We start from the raw sequence: 24,305 nt of genomic DNA, 5'->3' as shown, positions 1-24,305 counted from the left end.
AGTCCTCTTCTCTCCTGAGTCATTCCCTCATTTTGGGAACAGCACACGAGAATGACTTCTTCCCTCCAGAATGACTCATGAGAGAAGAGCCCAAAACACAGCTGGCAATAGCTTCCTGAGAAGGGGGGTCTGGCAGGTAGATATGTAAAGACCTTGTTGAGTGGAAATGTTATTTTTTTCCCTACTCTGCTACTTCACTGATAATCTGACAGAGCATAGAATTCTGGGGTGGAACACACTCAGAAGTTTGAAGACATTGTCTTCAAACTTAGTCTTAGTCTTAGTCTTCTACTTTTGTCTTAGTCTTCTACTTTTGTTGAGAATCAGTAATTTATATGTAAACTGTTCTTTTTTTTTTTTTTTTCCCTCTCTGGGATAGTATAGGATCTATTTTCTTTTCTTTTCTATTTTTCCCCTTCCCTCTCTCCTTTCCTTTCCTTTCTTTCCTTTCTTTCCTTCCTTCCTTCCTTCCTTCCTTCTTTCCTTTCTTTTTTTTTTTTACAGGGTTTCGCTGTTCTTGCCCAGGCTGGAATACAATGGCATGATCTCGGCTCACTGCAACCTCTGTCTTCCAGGTTCAAGCGATTCTCCTACCTCAGCCTCCCAAGTAGCTGGGATTACAGGCACCCTCCACTACACCCAGCTAATTTTGTATTTTTAGTAGAGACGGGATTTCGCCATGTTGGTCAGGCTGGTCTCAAACTCCTGACCTCAGGTGATCCACCTGCCCTGGCCTCCCTAAGTGTTGGGATTACAGGCGTGAACCACCACACCCAGCAATTTTCTTTCCTTTTTGAGACAAGGTCTCACTCTGTCACCCAGGCTGGAATATAGCGAGGTCACGGCTCTTTGCAGCCTGGACCTCCTAGGTTTAAGCAGTCTCACCATGTTGCTTAGGCTGGTCTCAGAAGAAATCTTCTCGCCTCAGCCTCCCAAAGTGCTGGGATTACAGGTGTGAGCCACTCCACCTGGTCAGGATGTTTTCATCACTGGTATTCTAAAACTGTTCAGTCAGGGGCTTTGGAGGCAGAGGCGGGGTTCATTCATTGTGTGAATTCTTTGTGGAGCCTTATAATCTGGAAATTTGTAGTTCTGGGAAATGGTCTTATGTTGTTATTATTATCATCATTTTAGTAACTTTTTTTCCTTCCATTGTCTCTGGTCTCTTTTCCAATGATGACCTTTCAACCCCTGCATTGAGCCCTTAATTTCATGTTTTATTCTTGCTATTTTTTAATTTTTTTTTTTTTTTTTTTTTTTTTTGGCTTTTGGAGATTTTGACTACATCTTCAGATCCTCCTATTGAGTTTTTTCTGCTTTTTTATTTTCTCCAGACAAGGGCCCTCTAGTCTCTTCCTGGGGGGCCACAAGCCTGATATGTTCCTAAACTAAACATATTTCTAATTAACTTTATCAGGAGAAGTTTGCAGGCGCGGGGGTCTATATTTGGAATTTCCCTGAATCCCTTTATTCGGTTCGGCATCTCATTCTTGCCATCCTCTGTGCCTCTCTGTTCTGGAGACTCCCTGGGTCTGTTTCTTTAGAAAAGAAAACTCGACTCTTCTGTTGAAGGCGGGGAGGGAGCCACCTGACTGCTCAGGGTTGGAGCAGGACCTGGGGTGGAGGACCTAGGGGTCTGATGACTTCTTTCTGCCACCCTCATCAATTCCATCTGGGCTACCTGATGCCCTCGAGCTCCTGCCGTCTCTGGACACGCTTCTCGTTGGCACCCCCTCCCCACCCTTTCAGGGGTTTGGGTTCATTCTTCTGGGTCTCTGCAGAGTCATCTGCTGTGTCTCCGACTGCTTCCCATTTCCTGAGCCAGTTCTTGAAAATATTCTCGTATCATTTATTGGATATTTTCTTTGCCTCATTCTCTTTCTGAAATTGATATTAGTAAAGTTAGTGTCTTGATCCTTTCATTGTCCTAGGAATTGTCTCCCACATTCCATCTCTGGAAGAAGACGGGGTGGAGAGGAGCCGGAGGCCAGCAGACGGGATGGGGGTGGGGCGTGGCTACAGAGGATGGAAGTTTCCAGCTTCCCAGAGTAGTGGCTGCGCGGCCTGCCAGCCAGGAGGGGACCACTCCGTTCCTTTGTGTTAATTTGAGGTGTCAGTGGGATGTCCATGCCCACGTTGCTAGAAACCAGCTGGCTACATGGGTCAGTAGCCTGGGGGAGGGTTGGTCTGAAATCTCGGGGGAACATGGAGTTAGAGTTGTCACCAAGGACAGAAGTCTGGGAAACCCCAGAATTCACAGAGGGGACAGGGAGACAGGAGCTGGGAGACAGACAGGGAGACAGGAGCTGGGGGACAGATACAGGGAGACAGGAGCTGGGGGACAGACACAGGGAGACAGGAGCTGGGGGACAGACACAGGGAGACAGGAGCTGGGGGACAGACAGGGAGACAGGAGCTGGGAGACAGACACAGGGAGACAGGAGCTGGGGGACAGACACAGGGAGACAGGAGCTGGGGGGCAGACAGGGAGACAGGAGCTGGGGGACAGACACAGGGAGACAGGAGCTGGGGGACAGACAGGGAGACAGGAGCTGGGGAACAGACACAGGGAGGTGTTGGGGATCCTGAGAGGACAGGGCTCTTACAAGGTGGGGGAAGCGGGAAGAGAAGAAAGTCGCAATGCTGAGCAGGGCTGGGGCCAGCTGGCTCCAGAGGAAGGTCTGAGAGGCCTCGCTGCCTGGGCAGCGTCAGCGGGCTGGTGGAGCTGCACTGGCTGGGCGGAAGCCTGTGTGTCGCATGAGGAATGAATGGGAGGGACAATGGAGAAAGGGGTGCATGCTTTTCTTTTAAGAGATTTCAAAAAGGAATTGGAGGCCGGGCATGGTGGTTCACGCCTGTAACCCTAGCACTTTGGGAGGCTGAGGCGGGTGGATCACTTGAGGCCAGGAGTTTGAGACCAGCCTGGCCAACATGGTGAAACCCCATCTCTACTAAAAATACAAAAAATTAGCCGGGTTTGGTGGTGGACTCCTGTAATCCCAGCTACTTGGGAGGTTGAGGCAGGAGAATCGCTTGAACCCGGGAGGCAGAGCTTGCAGTGAGCCGAGATCGCGCCACTGCACTCCAGCCTGGGTGACAGAGTGAGACTCCATCTTGAAAAAAAAAAAAGGGGGTTGGGGGTGGTGAGGCCATTAACCCCCATATAGAGAGCTGTGGGGTCAAGGGGGATCTTTTATTTTCCTGGTGGGAAGGTTCGAGCATGCCGATTGGGGAGGGAGGGGCAGTGTGGGAAGCAGCACTCTTCTGAGCTTTGGGCTCCGCTCCTGGTGACTGCTGTTCGTCTGCATAGATGTGCACTTCTGGGGCTGATAGGAAAGTGAATTTGCTTCTCCTGATCGTGCACCTGCAGGGAGCAGGGTTCGAGAGTTGATGTCTGGCTGAGCATTGTCACAGCTGAGGCACTGCCAGGCCTCAAAGAAGGGCCCCAGCCTTGTGGGGTGCCTGGAAGGTGCTCACTGGGGTGCAGGTGCTTCCTGGGCAGTCCCCGAGTTGATGGGCCCGGGTGGGGCCCTTCTCCAGCGCCTGCCAGGACAGCCTCAGATGCTGGATACTTCGGGTCTCCCCAGGGAGAAAGGGGCTCTCTGGTCCAGGCTGTGGCCAGCCACGTGTGTCAGGGCCGTAGAAGAGAAGTCGGCCATCCTTCCAGGCCACAGACAGAGAATCAACTCCACCAGCTCTGTCCCTACCCTGACAGTAGCTAGAATAGGGTTAACAAAGCTCTGGAAAAATCTATCAAAATAGCTCCAGAGACTGGTTCTTCTTTTCTGCTCATGTTCTCGGCCTAGACACCAGGCTTTCCCGTGACTGGCTTGTGGTCGCCATCTCAGGGTTTCCCTTTTCAGTCATACTTCCTAGCTCCGCCGAGATAAGCTGAGCCCTGCAGCCGCTCACAGTGCGCATCTGGTCAGCCAGGACCTCGAACCCAACACTGTTCACACGCAGATTCAGGAGGGACAGCAGTGGGAGAGGGCAGGGCTGAGACCCTCAAAGCTTATATACCTGCAGTGACCAGAACCTACTTCCTCTCCCCCAGCCCCTTCTGCCCCACCTCAAAGACTCAAACCATTCATTGCACTTCTCTATTTCAGAATCACTCAAGATATCCTGGATTCATGTGTGTATGTGTGTGCGTGTGCGCACGTGTGTGCATGTGTGTGTGCGTGTGAATGTTCAAGGGCGGGGGAGGTCTAAAGTGATTTCTGCCCCCAGACCTCTGCATGGAGTTTGCTCATCTGCCTGGCTGAAATTCTCCTTTCATGAAGTGGCTTTAAAACAGGAAGTGGTTTTCCAAAAGCGTTGCTTCCTGACGGAATGGGGGTGGTGGGAGGGAGACTGTGGCTTCATGGAGCTAGTGGGTCTTGGAGAGGACAGCAGGGCCAGCTCCTAAGTGCCACCCCCTTGGGTCTCGAGGATGGCCCCCACACCTGTCCCTTAGATAGCCACGCTTGTCTGGAGAGACTCCTGTGTCATTGAGTCTGGCATCGATTCATTGCTCCTATGGACAGGGAAGACAGGGTGGACAGCATGGCTTTCGGTGTTCACCCAACCTGGGCCGTCTCCCTGCAAGTGCTGGCGAGGCTTGCTTTCTCGCAGAACAGGACATGGCCAGGCCGCGGCTTCTCAGGATCTTTTGTCCCTAGTGCCCTGAACTAAAAAAGGGCTACCCTTCCTTCCTTTCATGCACCAGCTATCAAAACTTTCTGGTGGTTTCCTTAAGGGCAGAAGGTTTGCAGAGCTTGGGATTTCCCAAACCAAACTCCACAGCACATGTGGAGCCCCAGGTGGGCTCTTGGAGAGAAAGGCAGTTTTCCAGGCCCCCCCACACACGTGTCATAGCTGCATGGCTGCATTTTAGAGGCATTTGTTGTCTGCCTTGCTCTGTAGGGTAAGGTCATGCTTTAGACTCTAACGTTCAGAGAAACAGCCCCGTTTTTGCTGTTGGCGAGGTATGAGCACAGGAAGTCTCCTTTCTCTAAAAGAAAATCGAACCCTCAGGGGAAGTTCTGGAGGAGAGGGCTCCTGCGCCTGCAGCCCCGCCCTGAGGCGCACTGTCCTGAAGACACAGTTCTTACTGTGAAGTCATCTCCTTACCATCAGTGAGTGCTCCTGAGCCTGCCTCGGTTAGTTTCGGGTGAAACAGGAAGCCGGTACCTACTCAGGACTCCTGCTTCCCAGCAGGACTGCACTTGGGACTTGAGGGCAGGCAGCGAGTGTTTTCTCCACTGCCTGTGCTCAGTATCTCGTTAGCTAAAAGGAAATGCACCCTGCCTGAGAAGGCTGCATACCACACAACCTGGAGGGGCCAATGTGTCTTGCGGAAGTGGAACTGAGCAGAATTCAGAGGCCTTGGAGCCAAACAGTCCTAAGGCTCCCGGAAGCTCTCAGATAAGCCATGTCACCTCTCTGACCTCTGTGTCCCCACGGGGAAAGTGGGGCTAACAGGAAAATGCCCTTTGCTGCATGTCCAGGGGATTAAGGAAATGGGATCCCTCCAAGCAGGTGTCTGCAGCCTAGTGGGCGCTTGGTAACTGGTAGGGATAGGTGTGCATACTTTAACTCGATTTTTTTTTTTTGAGATGGAGTCTCACTCTGTCACCCAGGCTGGAGTTCAGTGGTGCAATCTCAGCTCACTGCAACCTCTCTCTCCTGGGTTCAAGCAATTCTCCTGCCTCAGCCTCCTGAGTAGCTGGGATTACAGGTTTGCACCACCACGCCTGGCTAATTTTTGTCTTTTTAGTAGAGATGGGATTTCACCATGTTGGCCAGGCTGGTCTCGAACTCCTGACCTCAGGTGATCCACCTGCCTCAGCTTCCCAAAGTGCTGGGATTACAGGCATGAGCCACTGTGCCCGGCCACAGGATGGCTGTAAATGGTACTGAGTGCTCTCTGCAGGCCAGGATTCTTTCTGTCATTGCTTCTGAATGGTTAATGCAGCAATTTTGTTCCAGGAGATATGGCTGCAGGCGCATGAAGGGGCAGGGGTAGGGGCTTGGCAGTGCAAGCTCTCCCATAGAGAAATTCTCTCTGGAGTGGCCTGAGAGCCCCTGGGCTGTGGGGGGGCGCCTTTCTCTTGCCACAGCAGCTCCTGTGGGCCTGGCTGGAGGGGAGAGCAGGGCTCAGGCCGGGAAGGCTGTGTGTGCAGATAGCACAAGGCCCCATCTGTCTCCTCCAGATGCAGGAAAAGGCAAAGGAGATCTACATGACCTTTCTGTCCAGCAAGGCCTCATCACAGGTCAACGTGGAGGGGCAGTCTCGGCTCAACGAGAAGATCCTGGAAGAACCGCACCCTCTGATGTTCCAGAAACTCCAGGACCAGGTAACACGACTTCCCTGCCTGCGCCTTGATTTGAAAACCTACATTAATTCCAGGCCTGGAAGAATTTACTGAAACACCCAATGTTAGACTTCCTGGAAACCATCTCATCCGGCCGGGCAGACTGAGGTACACTGAAGGGCCATGGTTGGGCAGAGCAGGGACCGGAATTCTAAGCTCGAGATTTGCCCCACAGGAGTCTCCCCAGGCCTGTTTACTCTTGGTCTACACATGGTTTAGACCAGCAGCCTTATCTGACTTCTCAGTCCAGATTAGAGGGGAGGCTGGAGCTATTTGAGGAGCCTGTACTGAGAAAGCAACCTATAATTGCTGAAAGTAAGAATAGACGGAAAACTCCAGAAAGCAAGCAGGAGAACTCAAAGTGGCAGGCTGTTTCTGTGCAAATATCCAGACACCTCCACATACTTCTGGTGGCCTAATACTATAAGCTATTAATAGTTCATCATGTAGCCCCTGAGTCATAATGAAAAGGTTAGCATCGGGCAGCATATTCCATGTGAATTCTGATTCACATTTGGCTATTGAAGGAGACTTGCGGAGGGCCTCCTGGAAGTGGTGACTTTGAGCCAATCGGAAGGACACATGGGCATTGATTTGTGCTGGGAAAGGGAGTGGAATGTATGGTGAAAAGGCAGTTTTTGTGACTGTAGCCATATGAGGATATGGACCCCACCCTGGACCTCAGAATCTTGTCAGAGCTCCCTAGGGCAATTCAAAGTGCAGCCAGGGTTGAGAACCTGTGCTCTGGGTATTCTCAATAATGACAATACTAACTACCATTTCGTTTTTGGTTTTGTGTTTGTTTTTTTTTTTCAGACCGAGTCTTACTCTGTCTCCCAGGATGGAGTGCAGTGGCTCGATCTTGGTTCACTGCAACCTCCACCTCCCAGGTTCAAGCGATTCTCATGCCTCAGCCTCCTGAGTAGCTGGAATTATACAGGCACCTGCCACCATGCTCAGCTAATTTTTGTATTTTTAGTAGAGACGGGGTTTCACCATGTTGGCTAGGCTGGTCTCGAACTCCTGACCTCAAGTGATCCACCCGCCTTGGCCTCCCAAAGTACTGTGATTACAGGTGTGAGCCACTGCGCCTGGCCTTTTCGGGTTTTTTTTTTGAAACGAAGTCTCACTCTGTTGCCCAGGCTGGAGTGCAGTGGCTCGATCTCAGCTCACTGCCAGCTACGCCTCCTGAGTTAAAGCGATTCTCCTGCCTCAGCCTCCCTACCAGCTGGGATTACAGGCCTACAGCACCATGCCTGGCTAATTTTTTGTATTTTTAGCAGAGATGGGGTTTTACCATGTTGACTAGGCTGGTTCCGAACTCCTGGCTTCAGGTGATCCGCCCGCCTCGGCCTCCCAAAGTGTTGGGATTACAGGCATGAGCCACCATGCCTGGCCCTAACTACCATTTAGGACTGCCCGTTTGAGCCTGATGCCACACTTGGTGTGTATTGTCTCATTTTATCTCCAGTGAGTGTTATTATTCCCATTTTGCTGATGAGAAAAGCAAGGTTCAGGGAGATTAAGTGTTTTTTTTTAGCATTAAGTCATGCAGGGAGCAAAAGGGCTGGAACCACATTCCCTCTCGTCCATCTGCCTTCAAAGACCATGCTCCCCCCGTGGCCCTCATGGCCTGTGTTGCTCTGCCAGGCTCCTGGGCAGCCTCTTGCTGTTTCTCAAAGCTCGGTGAGGCCCCTGGAGCAGAGGGATTGGAAAGGCTTTGTGAATGCAGGTCATCCCACTTCCCAGGACTGCGGGAGCCAAGGTAGGATGAGGAATGGGAGAGTTCTGACTCCATGCGGTAGCACTGCAGGCTCCGAGAGAGCCAGCCCGCCTGCCCAACAGCTCAGAACGGAGCTGGACCTTATGATTAGGCACGCCCCTTAGACTCATTCAGTGGGAGGCTTAGCCAGCCCAGAAAGGAAGAAACACAGGGGACAGAGGCTGATTGTTTTTTTTTTATTTTTTAGTGACAAAGAATTTTTTTTATTTATTTATTTTATTTTTGAGACAGGATGTCCCTCTGTTGCCCAGGTTGGAGCACATTGGCATGAACACGACTCAGTGCAGCCTTGGCCTCTAGGGCTCAAGTGATCCTCCCACCTCAGCCTCCCAAGTAGCTGAGACCACAGGTGTGCGCCACCATGCCCAGCTAATTTTTTATTTTTTTTGTAGAGATGAGCTTTCGCTATGTTGCCCAGGCTATTCTTGAACTCCTGAGCTCAGGTGATTCTCCAGCCTTGGCCTCCCAAAGTGTTGGGATTACGGGCAAGAGCCACCACGCCCAGCCTCAGAAAAATTTTTAAAAATAATTTTTATCCAACTGTAAGCATCACACATGCTCAGCGAAAGAAACTTGGGAAACAAAAATATAAAGAAAGAAATCATTTCTTTATTGCATGATTGCACACTTGAAGATAACCACCAAATAGTATTTGATCTGTAGACTTTCCATCTTTTTTTCTATAAATACACATATGCACATGCCCCTAACAGATGTTGGCCTAATAAGTGTAATAATAATGTATGTGTTTATGCACACCAAACAGATGTGCAGTCCAAACTGTTGAATGTAAAGCAAGTACTGTTATACTCTGTTGTTAAAAATCTATTATTGGAATGCTGGGCTCAGTCGCTCACACCTGTAATCCTAGCACTTTGGGAGGCCAAGGCGTGTGGATCACCTGAGGTCAGGAGTTCCAGAGCAGCCTGGCCAAGATGGTGAAACCCCATCTCTGCTAAAAATACAAAAATTAGCCAGGCGTGGTGGTGGGCGCCTGTAATCCCAGTTACTCGGGAGGCTGAGGCAGGAGAATTGCTTGAGCCTGGGAGGCTGAGGCTGCACTGAGCCGAGATAATGCCACTGAACTCCAGCCTGAGCGACAGAGTGAGACTCCACCTCAAAAAAAAAAATTTTTTTTTTAATTGCATAGAGAGAAAGAGCCACGAACTTTCCTCCTAAGGCATAATTGGGTGAAAACCGGGTATTTGGAATCAGAGCCAATTTCACAGTGAGTCTCCATGTGAAGGGCCCCTGTGTTCCGTTTTGCTTTGAAAACTGTCTCTCCCAGGCCTTGCTGTAACTGTCAAAATGCGTGCTCAGCATTAGCCCCGGTTTTTCTCTTGCAAAGGCTCCCTTGAGCCTTTGAGAGCTCTGTTTTCCTAAGTGAAGGAGATTGAAGCTGAGGGGAACATGTTTGGAGCCACAAGATTTCATGGAACTTTCAAAAGCCTCTCCCCGTGGCTTTGGCTTTGCTGAGCATTGCTGGGCTTCATGGTGGAGCCGAAGAGCAGCCGCTTTCCGTGTGTTCAGCACCGCCGCCCCAGGACTTAGCTCCTCATCACCACGTGCATGTGGGGCTTGGCTGCTCTCTGAGCTTCTGGTAGGGCAGCTCTGACTTTGTAGGGCATAGCTGGAACCTAGAAGGAAGGGAAAATCTTCCCTGAGCCCCAGATGAGCCAACTCCCATGCACCCTGTTTAAAGGAGAGCTTCAAGAGTTTTCAGTCAGGTCCTGTTTATTCTTGGTTTGCACACAGTTCTAACAGGTTTTTCGGTTCATAGCAGATTTGAAGTTGTGGTAGAGACTATGGAGTGATGAGCAGCAAGAGGTGATCACTGACAGCTAGGGAGGACACAGAAATGACACCGAGCACAAGCACAGCACCGAGGCCTGAGCCCCTGGGCGTGGGGACCTCCATTGCCACACATCACACCATGGGCATCCCTGTGCTATGGGACAGTGACATAAGTGAGCCTGGTGACCCCAAACCGTCAATTAGAAGTTAAATTGAGGTCAGCGTATTATGTGAAGAATGCATTATTCATTTTAACGAGCACTTCGTCAAAAACATTTTTTTTTTGGAGACAGTCCCATTCTGTCACCCAGGCTGGAGTACAATGGTGCCATCTCTGCTCACTGCAGCCTCCGCCTCCTGGATTCAAGCGATTCTCCTACCTCAGCCTCCTGAGTAGCTGGGATTACAGGCGTATGCCACCAGGCTAGGCTAATTTTTGTATTTTTAGTAGAGATGGCATTTCCCCATGTTGTCCAGGTTGGTCTCCAACTCCTGGCCTCAAGTGATCCATCTACCTCGACCTCCCAAAGTACTGAGATTACAGGTGTGAGCTACTACTGTGTCCAGCCAAAGGCATCTTAAGAGAAGTTTGGGGGGCTTAAAACTTTGCTACCTGGGAAATTCATGTAAGTGGCGAGATGGTTCTCTGATTTAATTCAGTTCTGCAAGCTTGGTGTGCCCAGCCCTTTGGAGGCAAAGCCAGAAGAGGCGAAAGGTGGTGCTATGGGCATTTCCCTAGTACATTAGCCTAGAGTCAAAGGCTGCCGTTGGACAAATTTAGGTTGGAGGAAGCAGGAAGGAAGGGGGCTACCTTACAAAGAGGTGGTTTCTTCGGGGAATTGCAGTTCATTACAGTGTCTTTTCTTCTTTAAAAACATGTATTCCGGCTGGGCGTGGTGGCTCAGGCCTGTAATCCCAGCACTTTGGGAGGCTGAGGCGGGCAGATCACAAGGTCAGGAGATCGAGACCATCCTGGCTAATGGTGAAACTCCGTCTCTACTAAAATACAAAAAATTAGCCAAGTGTGGTGGTGGGCGCCTGTAGTCCCAGCTACTCGGGAGGCTGAGGCAGGAGAATGGCGTGAACCTGGGAGGCAGAGGTTGCAGTGAGCCGAGATCGCACCACTGAACTCTAGCCTGGGCAACAGAGCGAGACTCCATCTCAAAAAACAAACAAACAAAAACATCTATTCCTAGGAGATTTGATTCAGTCCTGGTTGGTCTGCTGGTTTGTGGATTTGTTGTTTTATTCATTCCTTTATGCTGCAATTATGAATTGAGGCCCTACTCTGTACCAGGGACTGTGCTAGGAACTGTGTGTACAACAGGGAAATCAGCATCTGCCCCCCCAAGGAGGGCAGAGAAAGATCAATGCTAAGAAGGAAATGCAACAGGGGATGAGCTGAGAGGGACTGGGAGGGGCCTGCTAGGGTCCGTGTTCAAGGAGGGCTCCCTGGAGAGGTGACTGGGACCTGAATGGCAAGCGGGATCTGGATGAGAGGACCTGGGAGCCAGGACCTTCCAAGGAGAGGCGAGCGCAAAGGCCCCGAGGCAGGGGCAGCAGGTGCGTTAGGGGGTCAGCGTTGTCGGAATGTAGCAAATGAGGGGGTGGTGAAAGTTCAGTTGGGAGGGACTGGCTGGGTCAGGCCCCAAGGCTGTGGTAGACAGTTTAATTGCAGGGATGTGAACAGTGGCTGTTTATAGAATGTGCTGGTTGGGCTGGTAAGGCTTGGACCTCTTAAAGCCTGAGCCTCTTGGCTCAGGTCCCTAGTTCAGGGCTGTGCCCGTCCCGCACCAGTTGGGCAAGAGAAGGTGGATGGCTCGGTGCAGAGCCAGCTCCGTTATTAGAAAGTCAGCCATGAAACCCTGACCTCCTGACCGTGGCTCACCATTTGTATGGTGGGTGGGAGTGGCCTGACCTCTGCCCCTCCCCTCTCCCCCCTTCCCCCTCTCCCCCAGCCCATCACTCCCTGGATATGGAGATGCCAGATTCATCGCCGTTATCACAGTGCATGAGCTTGGCCTTGAGCACCAGAGGCAGAAGTGGGGGATTCTAGTCCAGCCCTGCCTCTGTCTGACCCCAGGAGGGTTCTGTTTCTTACTGTGGCATCTGTAACATGGGGCTTTGGGCAAATACTCTGCTACCTCTCTGAGCTGCGCTGCAAAGCAGTCTATGAGCGTTCAATGCCCTGGTGTTAAAAAGTCACTCTCTGATAACTACAGCCTTATTTCCTTAGATCTGACTCCCCCTGCTGCCCCTACCCCAACTTCTTTGACTTTATTTATTTATTTTTTTGAGGCAGGGTCTCACTCTGTCACCCAGGCTGGAGTACAGTGGTGTGATCTTGGCTCACTGTAGCCTTGACCTCCCGGGCTCAAGCAATCCTCCCACCTCAGCCTCCCAAGTAGCTGATACTACAGGCAAGTGTCACCATGCTCAGATCTTTTTTTAAAATTTTTTGTAAAGATGGGGTCTCACTATGTTGCCAGGCTGGTCTCAAACTCCTGGCCTCAAGCGATCCTCCCATCTTGGCCTCCCAAAGTGTTGGGATTGGAGGCATAAGCCACTGCGCCCAGCCTTCTTTCACTTTAGAATTTAGTTACTGTGAGATTGCAGGCAAGACTTGCTCCCTCTCCATGCCTGGCTTTTCTCATTTGTGAAGTGGGGGTTATAATAATAAGGTATTTATGAACTCCTGACCTCAAGTGATCTGCCCACCTCAGCCTCCCAAAGTGCTGGGATTACAGGCATGAACCACTGCGCCCTGCCTATTTCAATTTTTTTTTATACTGGGTCTCCCTCTGTCATCGAGGCTGGAATACAGTGGCACCATCATGACTCACTGTAGCCTTGACCTCCCAGGCTCGAGCCATCCTCTAACCTCAGACTGCCGAGTAGCTGGGACTATAGGCATGTGCCACCACGCTCGGCTAATTTTTAAAATATATTTTTCTAGGGATGGGGTCTTACTATGTTGCCCAGGCTGGTCTTGAACTCCTGGGCTCAAGCAATCCTCCAGCCTTGGCTTCCTAAAGTGCTGCTGTGATTACAGGTGTGAGCCACAGTGTCTGGCCTAAAATTATCTTAAGTTATTAAATTAGTACATGCTCATTGTTAAGATAAAGAAAAGAAAATTCATGTATCCAGGAGGGTATGAAGTGAAAAGTTAAGATCCCCTAGTCCTGCCCCTCCTTCTCTCTTCCTAGCAGGAAATCGATGACGTCATTGGTCCTTTCAGGCTCTACTCAAACATTGAAGAATGGAACACATTGAAGTCTGCTCAGTGACTTAAAGTTGTTCCATATGAAAGACTTAAAACAAAATTCTCCTCTGGCACATTTCTTAGCCCCAGTTTACACACCTTTCTTGCTCAGAAGCCTTTGGTTTAAGTTCTATCTACAGCGCAGCATGGTCTGGAACAGCCATGAGCTTGATGAAGATAGAAAGGTCCAGATCATTGCACATGGCAGCTTTGTGGCTTTCTCAGTCCATGGAAGAGAAGGGCATGAGTTTGGGGTTGTGGGGTGCTCATTCTTCTTCCATGAATATCAGGGGTCCGCATGCCTACACTCAAAAGCAGATTTTGGGCCGGGCGCAGGGGCTCACGCCTATAATCCCAGCACTTTGGGAGGCCGAGGCAGGTGGATCAGCTGAGGTCAGGAGTTCGAGACTAGCCTGGCCAACATGGTGAAACCTCGTCTCTATGAATAATACAAAAAAATTAGCCAGACATGGTGGTGCATGCCTGTATTCTCAGCTACTCAGGAGGCTGAGGCAGGAAAATCGCTTGAACCCAGGAGGCGGAGGTTGCAGTGAGCCGAGATCGTGCCATTGTACTCTAGCCTAGGTGACAAGAGCGAAACTCCGTCTCGAAATAAACAAATACATAAGCAGATTTTGCGTCTGCTAGGATGCCTTCCCCAGGCTTTGGGTCTGGTGCTAAACTCTAGCCTGGAAAAGCAGAGATGAGGTGGCCTTCTCCACTCAAAAAGAAGTTCTTAGCCTCTGGTGCTCACAAAAAAAATTGGAAAACCAGCACTTTGGGAGGCTGAGGTGGGCGGATCACCTGAGGTCAGGAGTTTGAGACCAGCCTGGCCAACGTGGTGAAACCCCGTCTCTACTAAAAATACAAAAATTAGCCGAGCATGGTTGCATGTGCCTGTAATCCCAGCTACTTGGGAGTCTGGGGCAGGAGAATCAATTGAACCTGGAAGGGAGAGGTTGCAGTGAGCTGAGATCATGCCACAGCACTTCAGCCTGGGTGACAGAGTGAGACTCTGTCTCAAAAAAAACAAAACAAAACAAAACAAAAAAATGGAAAAGCCTTGAGTGAGATGCCAGTGCTCCCAGCCACATCCTTGACAGAGAAAGGAGCCATGAATGGGGTCCCTTTTTAGCAATGCAGTTTCTTTGAGTTTCCCCAGAACGTAACAGGTGAGAAATACTTCCTTTTTCAACGTAAGTAAGAGGGGTGGGCCAGCTCTTGAGGGCCTGGGACGGTGAGACAGGGGCTGTCCAGCCTGTGGCAGTCATTTGGGGACCCATTCTCTCCCCTGCCCCATTATTTCTCCAAATAGGACCTTGGCCTGAGTGCCCCTCCGTGACCATGGTCCCCTCTTCTGGGTGGTGGCAGAGGCTGTGATGGTGGCCAGAGCCAGGGACTTAGGATGTGTCAGTCTTATGGGTGCCAGGTGACATTTGCTCCAAAAGATCAAACGCAGGGAAGAAATGGGTATTTTCCAGCATGCTCTGCTAGAAAGGGCAGGTGTGGTTTTTTGTTCAAACGGAAGGGAGGTTGGCTGTCTGCATACACCGTAGCCATCTGCCTCACGACGGTCAGGGTGGGAAGGGCAGTATTCGAGATACTCAGATGTTTCTTGCGACTTTAAAACGGTGTTTGGTGCTGGGCACGGTGGCTCACGCCTGTAATCCCAGCACTTTGGGTGGCTGAGGTGGGAGGATGACAAGGTCAAGAGATTGAGACCAGCCTGGCTAACATGGTGAAACCCCGTCTCTACTAAAAATACAAAAATTAGCTGGGCGTGGTGGCACGTGCTTTAATTTGAGCTACTTGGGAGGCTGAGGCAGGAGAGTTGCTTGAATCAGGGAGTCGGAGGTTGCAGTGAGCTGAGATCGCGCCACTGCATTCCAGCCTGGCGACAGAGTGAGACTCCGTCTCAAAAAAAAAAAAAAAAAAAGTATTTGGGGAAGAGGAGGGAAGAGTGGCACTCAGAGGAGCATTCAACTCCCCTTCCGATGGCAAAAGGCAAAATTAAAATGGCTTCACCCCCAGCAGAAAGTGAGTCACGTCATTTGGGCCTGGAATTTGAATCGTATGGACGGTAGAAAAAAGCGGACAATCCGCTCCACACATGTGACCACACGCGTGAACCCATGAGCTTGGGAGAGGATTTCATCCAAGCGAGGTCTCTCTGATCCTTTTGGTGTCCAGACTCCTTCTGGAGTTCCAATCCCACCCCTGGCACACTGTCCATCTCTGGCTGGTCTGTCTGTGAAGCTGGAGAGCCGTGCAAGGTGACAGAACCTTCTGTGTGGCCCATCCTGGCGCTCTGGGGCAAGGGCTGACTTGAGCTGCTTTGTCTGCTCATCTGCTCCGTCTGCTCATCTGCTCTCTGCCAGCTGCCCTCAGACCTCCTCCTGGGTGCAGCCCGTTCCCACTTGAAAAGGAGGTGGTCTTTACTTTAGGGGGTGGGCACATCCCTGTTTGCGCCTTGCCCCAACAGCCTCGTCAATGCCCAGCCACTTCTGAGGGCTGGAGGGACAGGAGCTTCCTTTCTTCCCCCTTTCTGTCTCCTCGCGTGGGTACAAAAGCACGTCTGTAGTCCATGTGTGTGAAGAGAGGACACATTCTAGAGCTGCAATTCAGAGACAGCAGTGCTTCCACCTTCTTTCAGCGATTTTCATATACAAACGAAATTAAGTTCTTAAAACAAACATGATATCCCGCTAATTAAACTTTCATTGCCTTAAGGAATGATTTTTTCTTCCTGTGCCGGATTAAAATAACATGGCAGAGGGTTTTGAAGAGAAGAGAGGATGCATGTTTTGTTTAGGTCTTCTGTACTTGTCTTCTGAGAAGTGTTAAATATTTATTAGGCTTGAAACGCAATGAATGGAGACAGTGACGCAATATTCACAGAGGGGCCTTCAAGGCTGGTTGAGCTCCTCGTTTCTGCACAGATGGGTATGCGTCAGGGGGATGTCCTTTCCTGGAGCGGCACATTTTGAACAGTCTGAAGTTGGGGCACTGCATGGATATTTTTCTTTCAGGAAGGCGAATCCTGCTCAGCCATGGCAATGTCTGGGATCTGGAGAGGAGGTGGCTTGGTGATGTAAAGACCTTGTTCTGCACGACGGTTGTGCAGAGTTGCACATCTGCAGGAAGCCTCCCTCCTCATTTTTGTCCGAGTCTCACTTCCAGCAGCCTGTAGGATTGGATCCCAAGGCAACGATGCTAAACAGTTTACAGTCCAGGCGTGCAGCTCGCAGATGTGGGGCTGCCAAAACCCCAAAGCTTGCTAAGCCGCAGCTGTCTTGGCCAAAAAAAAAAAAAAAGATACAGAATGCAGCTCAGCCGCCAACTTGAGTTTTCCACTTCACCAGCAGCCGTTCGTTGGGCGGCCTCAGCTCTGTTCCCATGTCTTCCACTCACCTGCAGCCTCCTGCTTAGCCCAGATGGCTCCATTTTCTTCTTTCTCTTCCTTGTGGACACTTAAGGAGTCTGACCGTGTTGTTCAGGTGCCCATCACAGTCCAATCATGGTGAGGTCATTTCTGCCCCTCAGGGAGCCCTGCTTTTTGGAACTGTCTGGGACCCCTAGGCCCATCTCATTTTCTGTGTTTGAGCAGGGGTGAGGTGAAATCAACAAGCCGACTGGATGAGCCTCCTTGGGCTGTCATAAGCAATGACCCCAAGTCAAGTGGCTTCAAACAGCAGAAATGTATTCGCCAGCAGAAATGGATTGAAAATCTGACATCAAGGTGTTTGCAGGGCCCTGTTCTCCACAAGACTCTGGTGGGTGGTGGCGAGAGGGTGTGGGGGGTGCTTCCTTGCCCCTTCAGCTTACAGACTGCTGGTGGCTGCCGGCACTCCTTAGCGCTCCTTGGCGCGTGGCTGCATCACCGATGTCTCCCTCTGCCTTCATACGCCTTCTTCCCTCAGTGTGTCCCTTCCTCTTCTGATAAGGACACCCAGTCCTTGGATTTAGGGCCTACCCTAAATGCAGTATGATTTTATTTTGAGACTCTTATCCAACCCTCTTTTCAAATGAGGTCCATTCTGAGATTCGAGGTGAATGTAAGTTTGGGGGAGCACCATTCACCCCACTACTGACCTTTAAGGACATATTGTTTCTCACTTAGACACATGAATACACTCTTAAAGAATGTATTTGGAGCCAGGCGTGGTGGCTCACACCCGTAATCCCAGCACTTTGGGAGGCCTAGGAGGGTGAATCACCTGAGGTCAGGAGTTTGAGATCAGCCTGGTCAACGTGGTGAAACCCCGTCTCTACTTAGCTGGGTGTGGTGGCGCACGCCTATAATCATAGCTACTCAGGAGGCAGAAGCAGGAGAATTGCTTGAACCCGGGAGGCGGAGGTTGCAGTGAGCCAAGATCGTGCCACTGCACTCCAGCCTGGGTGACAGAGTGGGACTCCATCTCAAAAAAACAAAAAACAACAACAACAAAAAAGAACGTATTTGGGATCATTGTTTTTAGATAGGGTGTGTTTTTAAAATTTAGTATCAGTCATTTAACATTCACGGGCAGTTTTCCATGTTACTCTCTTTGCAGCCCTCGTTTTTATTGTCCTGCCATGCGAGTGGCAGATGGCCTCATGGTTGGGAGTGGGGGCTCCAGAGCCTGCCAGGGCTGGCCTCCCGCCCTTCTCTTTTGCTCACTGTTATGGGCTGAACTGTGCTCCCCTCCCTAATCCATATGTTGAAGTTCTAATCCCCAGAATGTGACTTTATTTGGAGATAGGGCTTTAAAGGGGTAATTAACATTAAACGAGGACCTTGAGGTGGGGTCTAATCCAATCTGACTAGTGTCCTTGTAAGAAGAGGAGGTAAGGACACACATGCACCGGGGAAATCCTGTGAAGACACAGGGAGAAGGTGTGGTCTATAAGCCAAGGAGAGCAGCCTCAGGAGAAACCAACCCTGATGGCACCTTGACTTTGGACTTCTAGCCTCCAGAACTGTGAGGAACCCCTAAGCCCCTCGTTTCTTCCTCTGTCAAATCAGGGTCTTCAGAGCGCTGGAGGGAGAACTGAATGAAAGAATGCCCACACGCTGCTCAGCGCAGGGCTGGAGGGCACTGCGGCTGCGTTGATACTAGCCGGGTTCATTTCCCCAGCCTCTGCTGCTGCACAGCGCACGGTTTCTGTTCAGGCGCTGGTAAACATTTACTGGACCCCAGTCACAGCTCTTTTCCCTATGATAGATGAGGCTCTGGCCAGTAGCTGGGCACACAATCTCTGGCCGCTTTCTTGGAAAAGTTTTAGGTGCATTCTCTTTTTTTTTTTTTTTTTTTGCGACAGGGTCTGGCTCTATCACCCAGGATGGAGTGCAGTGGCATGATCCTAGCTCACTGCAGCCTCAACCTCCCTGGGCTGAGGTGATCCTCCCACCTCAGCCTCCTTAGTAGCTGGGACTACAGGTGGGTGCCACCAAGCCCGCTAATTTTTATATTTTTGGTAGAGACAGGATTTTGCTATCCGCCTGCCTCAGCCTCCCAAAGTGCTGGAGTTTCAGGCATGAGCCACCACGCCCGGCCTTAGTTGCATTCTCCATCCACTAAGTCACCTTTGCTGAGCCCCGTCCCAGGAGCACCCTGTTGCTGTGTGCTCCTGAGCCAGGCCCAGGGGGTCCTTGGCCAGTGGCAGTCAGAAGTCTGCCCGTACACCCCATGTAGATCAATCAGGCTTCCCACAGCCCAGGCGCACGAGGGCTTTGGGGGCGACATCCTCTCCTTTCTCCAGCCTGTCTGGGTCCAACAGCCACAGCTGTCTCCCAGGCACTGCAGCAGCACGGGAGATGGGCAAGGGCTCTCAGAGGAGGAAACCTCTGCCTGAGGGACTTCTGCACTCGTGGGGCATTTCACACCTGCCCCAGTAGGGAGTGGCCCTTATGTTCTTTTTTTTTTTTTTTTTTTTTTTGATTTTTTTATTTTTATTATTATTATTATTATTATACTTTAGGCTCTATGGTACATGTGCGCAACGTGCAGGTAAGTTACATATGTATACATGTGCCATGCTGGTGCGCTGCACCCACCAACTCGTCATCTAGCATTAGGTATATCTCCCAATGCTATCCCTCCCCCCTCCCCCCACCCCACAACAGTCCCCGAAGTGTGATGTTCCCCTTCCTGTGTCCATGTGTTCTCATTGTTCAATTCCCACCTATGAGTGAGAATATGCGGTGTTTGGTTTTTTGTTCTTGCGATAGTTTACTGAGAATGATGATTTCCAATTTCATCCATGTCCCTACAAAGGACGTGAACTCATCATTTTTTATGGCTGCATAGTATTCCATGGTGTGTATGTGCCACATTTTCTTAATCCAGTCTATCACTGTTGGACATTTGGGTTGGTTCCAAGTCTTTGCTATTGTGAATAATGCGGCAATAAACATATAGTTTGCAGCCCCCTCCCCTCAGGCTTGCTGGCAGCCTTGGGATCTGGGGATCTCAGGGTCGAGTCCTGCCAGCCTGGTGCAGCCCCTGAGCTTCCTCCCAGCTGAAGCAGCCTCCTTCCCTCCCCCTCCTCCTCTGCCCTGTGTGCCCCCCAGCACCGGCCTTTTTTCTTCTCTACTTTGAAGTCTGAGCCTCAGAGCCATTACAGGCAAACAGGATGTTCCTCTCCCACACGCAGAGACTTCACACGAGATGCTTGGGTCGCACCGCATCCTGCTCAGAGTGGTGGGTCCCATCTGCGTGGACCTGGGGTGGGAGTGGGTACAGGACTGAGGCTGGGTGCCAGGTGGGATCTTCGTGCAACTGGTTTCATTAGTTACGTTTGAGCATTCATTGCAGACTTTGAACCAGGTGAGCCTCTAAAAGTTTCCCCTTGGGGACTCTTGTGCCTGGAAGGGCTGAATAAGGCAGGTGGTGACGCTTGCTTAGGAGGCTGTGAAGGAGTAATGGCGTTTCTCATCCCCCACCTCAGCCCTGGCTATGATTTTTGTATTTTCTGGGATTAAAAAAAAAATTTTTTTTCTGTAAACCTCAGCAAATTACAATCACACCTGGAATTACAGGATGGCTACAAGATAGATGACTGCTCTAGTGCGGCACAGGACAGGGGCTTAAGGAGGCAGGGTCTTGCTGAGCAGATGGAGGACTCGGGCAAGACTAGAAGGGCACCAGGAGATGGGCAGGCACTAGTTTAACAGTTTAAAGAAAACCTAAAGCCCCAGGTCTTTCTCTGGGTTGTGGACTCTGTTTATAGCACAGTGACTCAGGCGCTTCTGCTGTGGTTGAAGCCATCTTGGGAAGATTAAGGTGTAAAATTTGAGGGTTCCAGTTCCCTCCTGAAGCACCTCCCATCCTCCAAGCAGATGTTCTGAGTCCTTTGAGTCCCTCAGATGTTTATTTGTTTTATTTTTTATTTTTATTTTATTTCATTTTTTTTGAGACAGAGTCTCACTCTGTTGCCCAGGCTGGAGTGCAGTGGTGTGATCTCAGCTCACTGCAGTCTCTGCCTCCCGGGTTCAAGTGATTCTTCTGCCTCACCCTCCCGAATAGCTGGGACTACAGCTGTGTGCCACCACACTCGGCTAATTTTTGTATTTTTAGTAGAGATGGGGTTTCACCATATTGACCAGGCTGGTCTTGAACTCCTGACCTCAAGTGATCCACCCACCTCCAACTCCCAAAGTGCTGGGATTACAGGTGTGAGCCACCGCCCCCAGCACCCTCAGATGTTTAATTTACAAAATAGTGTATGTGTGTTGGAAGAGGGCAGCCTTAAAAGATGTCAGGGTTTTACCATCCACTTGACAACCCCGCCTGGCAGTCAGCGACATTCTAGACATCTCTGGAACTTTCCACTTGGTTGTTCCGTGTACCGGGGTGAACCGTGTGGATTTTTAGTTGCAGAGTGTACTGCAAGTTAAGTGGAAAGGTCTGAGAGAGAAATGAGGGGTGGGAAAGAGATCATAGCCCTTGACAGCTGGAAAAGGCTTTGTGCTTCTCTTTCTGTGCCCCTTTCCTGGGGCAAGGGAGGAGGGCAGATGGCACAGGATTGGGTAGCAGTGGGGGAAAATGAAGGCTGGTCACAAGGACCGTGGCCCAGAAAAGAGGTTCAGTGGCGGCCAGAGGAAGCTACTCTGCCTGAGGACAGCCCTCTGAGCACCTGCCATGCCGGCGGGGGCAGCCGTCTAATCTGGGGCACTTCAGCTCTGTCGGGTGTCCTCTTCGCTCACCTGACATACCTTAGAGTTGTTTCATTCTAGGGATGTGCTCCCCAGCCTGTCTGATGGCACAGATGTTGGCATTCTGCAGCTGGCTGCTCTATTCTTTATTTGGGACCTGTTCCCTTGCTAAGATTATAGTTTTACTGCCCTGCCCTGCAGTGAGCATGCCTCATTTTGACTCTTGGCACAATAATAGGTTTGTTTGAGATCTCGGACGCCAGACTTACTGGGAGTCTTAACAATACTGGCATCATATGATATGTCAGTGATCTTTTTAACACCACTGTCTCTACAGAAATGGTTTCTATTCGGCTGTCTCAAGCTCTTGGAGAAATACATCCTTGTCTTATCTAGGCAAATAAAGTGGAGAGTCTTGAAGGACTTCTTGGTACAAGGGTCTGAATCAGTGCTGTGTGAATCTATGTTTCCATGGAAAATAAAGGCATATTTGTTCATGCGACTGTCTATATATTCCATTGAGATTATTGCATAATGACCAAAAATCTCCAGGAAATCTGCCTTGTGTAGCAGATGACTTATTTGAGCTTTCTTAGTGTGTTCTTTGCACGTATTAGCATTCTTTGGCACGTGGTAGGTATCTAATACATATCTGATGGGATGATTTATGGCCTGGATTAGCCTCAGCCTTCAGACTCTTTTTTCTTTTCCTCCTTAGATCTTTAATCTCATGAAGTACGACAGCTACAGCCGCTTCTTAAAGTCTGACTTGTTTTTAAAACACAAGCGAACTGAGGAAGAGGAAGAAGATTCGCCTGATGCTCAAACTGCAGCTAAAAGAGCTTCCAGAATTTATAACACATGAGACCCCAAAAAGCCAGGACTGGCAGCTTTAAGAAGCAATGGAATTTCCTCTCAGGACCGTGCCGGGTTTATCATTGCTTTGTTATTTGTAAGGACTGAAATGTACAAAACCCTTCAATGGGATGTGTGTTTTATTAACTGCTTCACCAGTAAATTTTGCATGATGGCTAAGCTAACATAAAAAAAGAATAATAATAACTTGGAAGTTTTAGTTCACAAAACAGAGATTCCTTCAACACTGGACACGTCGAGCATTTTGTAGCTTAATTAAACCTCATGTAAGGCCACAAGGTGAAATGTATCACTACCTTTTACCTTGTAAGTGTTTGCTCTGCCTCTCTGGTGAGTGGACGCATGTCCACAGGTCACTTGGTAAATTAACTCAAACATGAGTTGATCCAGCAAACCCAGGCTACTGGGGGTATGGCCTGCCAGTTGCCTTTTGGGTTAAATATTTCTCGAGAGCAAGTTCAGTGCTGGAAAAAGAAAATGAATCACTGACAGCCTCTAAAGACTTGGGAAGCTTGTGTGTGAGTGTCATCAAAGGGTTATTATTTCTTGTGCGTGGGTTGGTCCTGGTTTTGACCACAACCCATGACATTTCATGCAACACAGATAAATAGTTCATCTTGACAGAAACAAGATCTCAACCAGGAAGGAAAAAAAACACAAGTGAGAAATTGTTCAGGGTCCCCATGGCAACTCAAGGTGTTGTTGAATGGGATTGTAGCACAGGTGCGTGCTGAGGATGGAGTTGGTGGGGCTGTTCCCTTCTCCTGTACCCATCGGGGACACATCATAATCCTTTCCTCTCTGCTCCTGCCCTTTGCTGAACTTGCTAACTCTGGCTTGAGACTTCTACAGGGAAAAGAAGTGCTGCCTTTAAGCCTGCCCTTCTAGGGTGGGGAGGCTGTGAATGGGGCACGCTTGGGCCAGGCTGTCCCCACCAGCCCAGGAACTCCACTTTTAGAGCAGAGCCCACCAGGGCCAAGGTCAGGCTCAGTTCCCTTCGGTGAATTGTTCCTGCTGTTTGTAGGGGGTTGGGTGCTGCCACCAGGCCTTTTCCAGGATGTTTGCTAAGCCCTTTCTATTTGTACAAAGTGACCAGCTTCTGTTGCGTGTGAGCCTCCCAACTCAGACTTTCCTGTTTGCAAAATTCCCTAATATTGAAGGTGGCTGTATAATTTATCAATCAAACTAGGACACTTTTGGGAGAGAAGAGGGGGTGAGCTTAATAATTAGACTGGGATAATGCCTATTACAAGCCCTAATCTGGTTCTATTCTGGGTCACGGTTACCCTACTGATGGCTGTCCCCCACATGAGCTCCTGGGCAGCCCCCCGGATTCCCTAGCCTCACTGTCTAGACACTGGTCAAATGTTTCCTGCCCTTCCATCCAGGGCCTGGGAAAGGGATGGTCTTCAGGGAGCCGTTCACTGCCAAGCACTAAATAACCCAACAACATTCATCAGAAACAGCAAACACAGGTTTCTCCACCCTCCTCAGGTACTTCCCAGACAGGCCTACTCTGCGCCTGTCTTCTCTCTGCCTGTTTCCAGAACCTAGGAAGGAGACGGTGATGCTGAGAATGACACCCAAGGGCCCCGTGATCAGAGAAGTTCAGTTCATTGTCAAGCAGAGCAGATTGGTGCATTTATTATTTATTTTTGAGACAGAGTCTCGCTCTGTCACCCAGGCTGGAGTGCAGTGGCACGATCTTGGCTCACTGCAACCTCCACCTCACGGGTTAAAGCGATTCTTCTGCCTCAGCCTCCTGAGTAGCTGGGATTACAGGCACGAACCACCACGCCTGGCTAATTTTTGTATTTTTAGTAGAGACGGGGTTTGACCATGTTGGTCAGGCTGGTCTCGAATTCCTGACCTCATGATCCTCCTGCCTCGGCCTCCCAAAGTGCTGGGATTACAGCATGAGCTGTAATTAGTGTTGAAATTGTGTCTTCGGCTGGGTGTGGCGGCTCACACCTGTAATCCCAGCGCTTTGGGAGGCCGAGGCAGGTGGATCACCTGAGGTCAGAAGCTTGAAACCAGCCTGGCCAACATGGTGAAACTCTGTCTCTACTAAAAATACAAATATTAGCCGGGCATGAC

General features: G+C 50.1%; 1 protein-coding gene across 1 annotated transcript in view; it reads left to right on the top strand.

Moving 5' to 3' along the window:
* Positions 1–22,486, top strand: part of RGS10 (regulator of G protein signaling 10) — a 43,200-nt gene extending 20,714 nt beyond the window's left edge. The window contains exons 4-5 of the mRNA XM_054435337.2: positions 6,195–6,338; positions 22,051–22,486. Coding sequence (XP_054291312.1) covers positions 6,195–6,338; positions 22,051–22,197 — 291 coding nt within the window. The 3' untranslated portion in view covers positions 22,198–22,486. The remainder of the gene's footprint in view (positions 1–6,194; positions 6,339–22,050) is intronic.
* The last annotated feature ends 1,819 nt before the right edge of the window (positions 22,487–24,305 follow it).

This window comes from Pongo pygmaeus, chromosome 8 (genome assembly GCF_028885625.2).
Source record: "Pongo pygmaeus isolate AG05252 chromosome 8, NHGRI_mPonPyg2-v2.0_pri, whole genome shotgun sequence".
Lineage (NCBI taxonomy): Eukaryota > Metazoa > Chordata > Mammalia > Primates > Hominidae > Pongo > Pongo pygmaeus.
The sequence above is the reverse complement of the archived record's forward strand: the minus strand, read 5'-3'. Positions and strand labels throughout refer to the sequence as shown.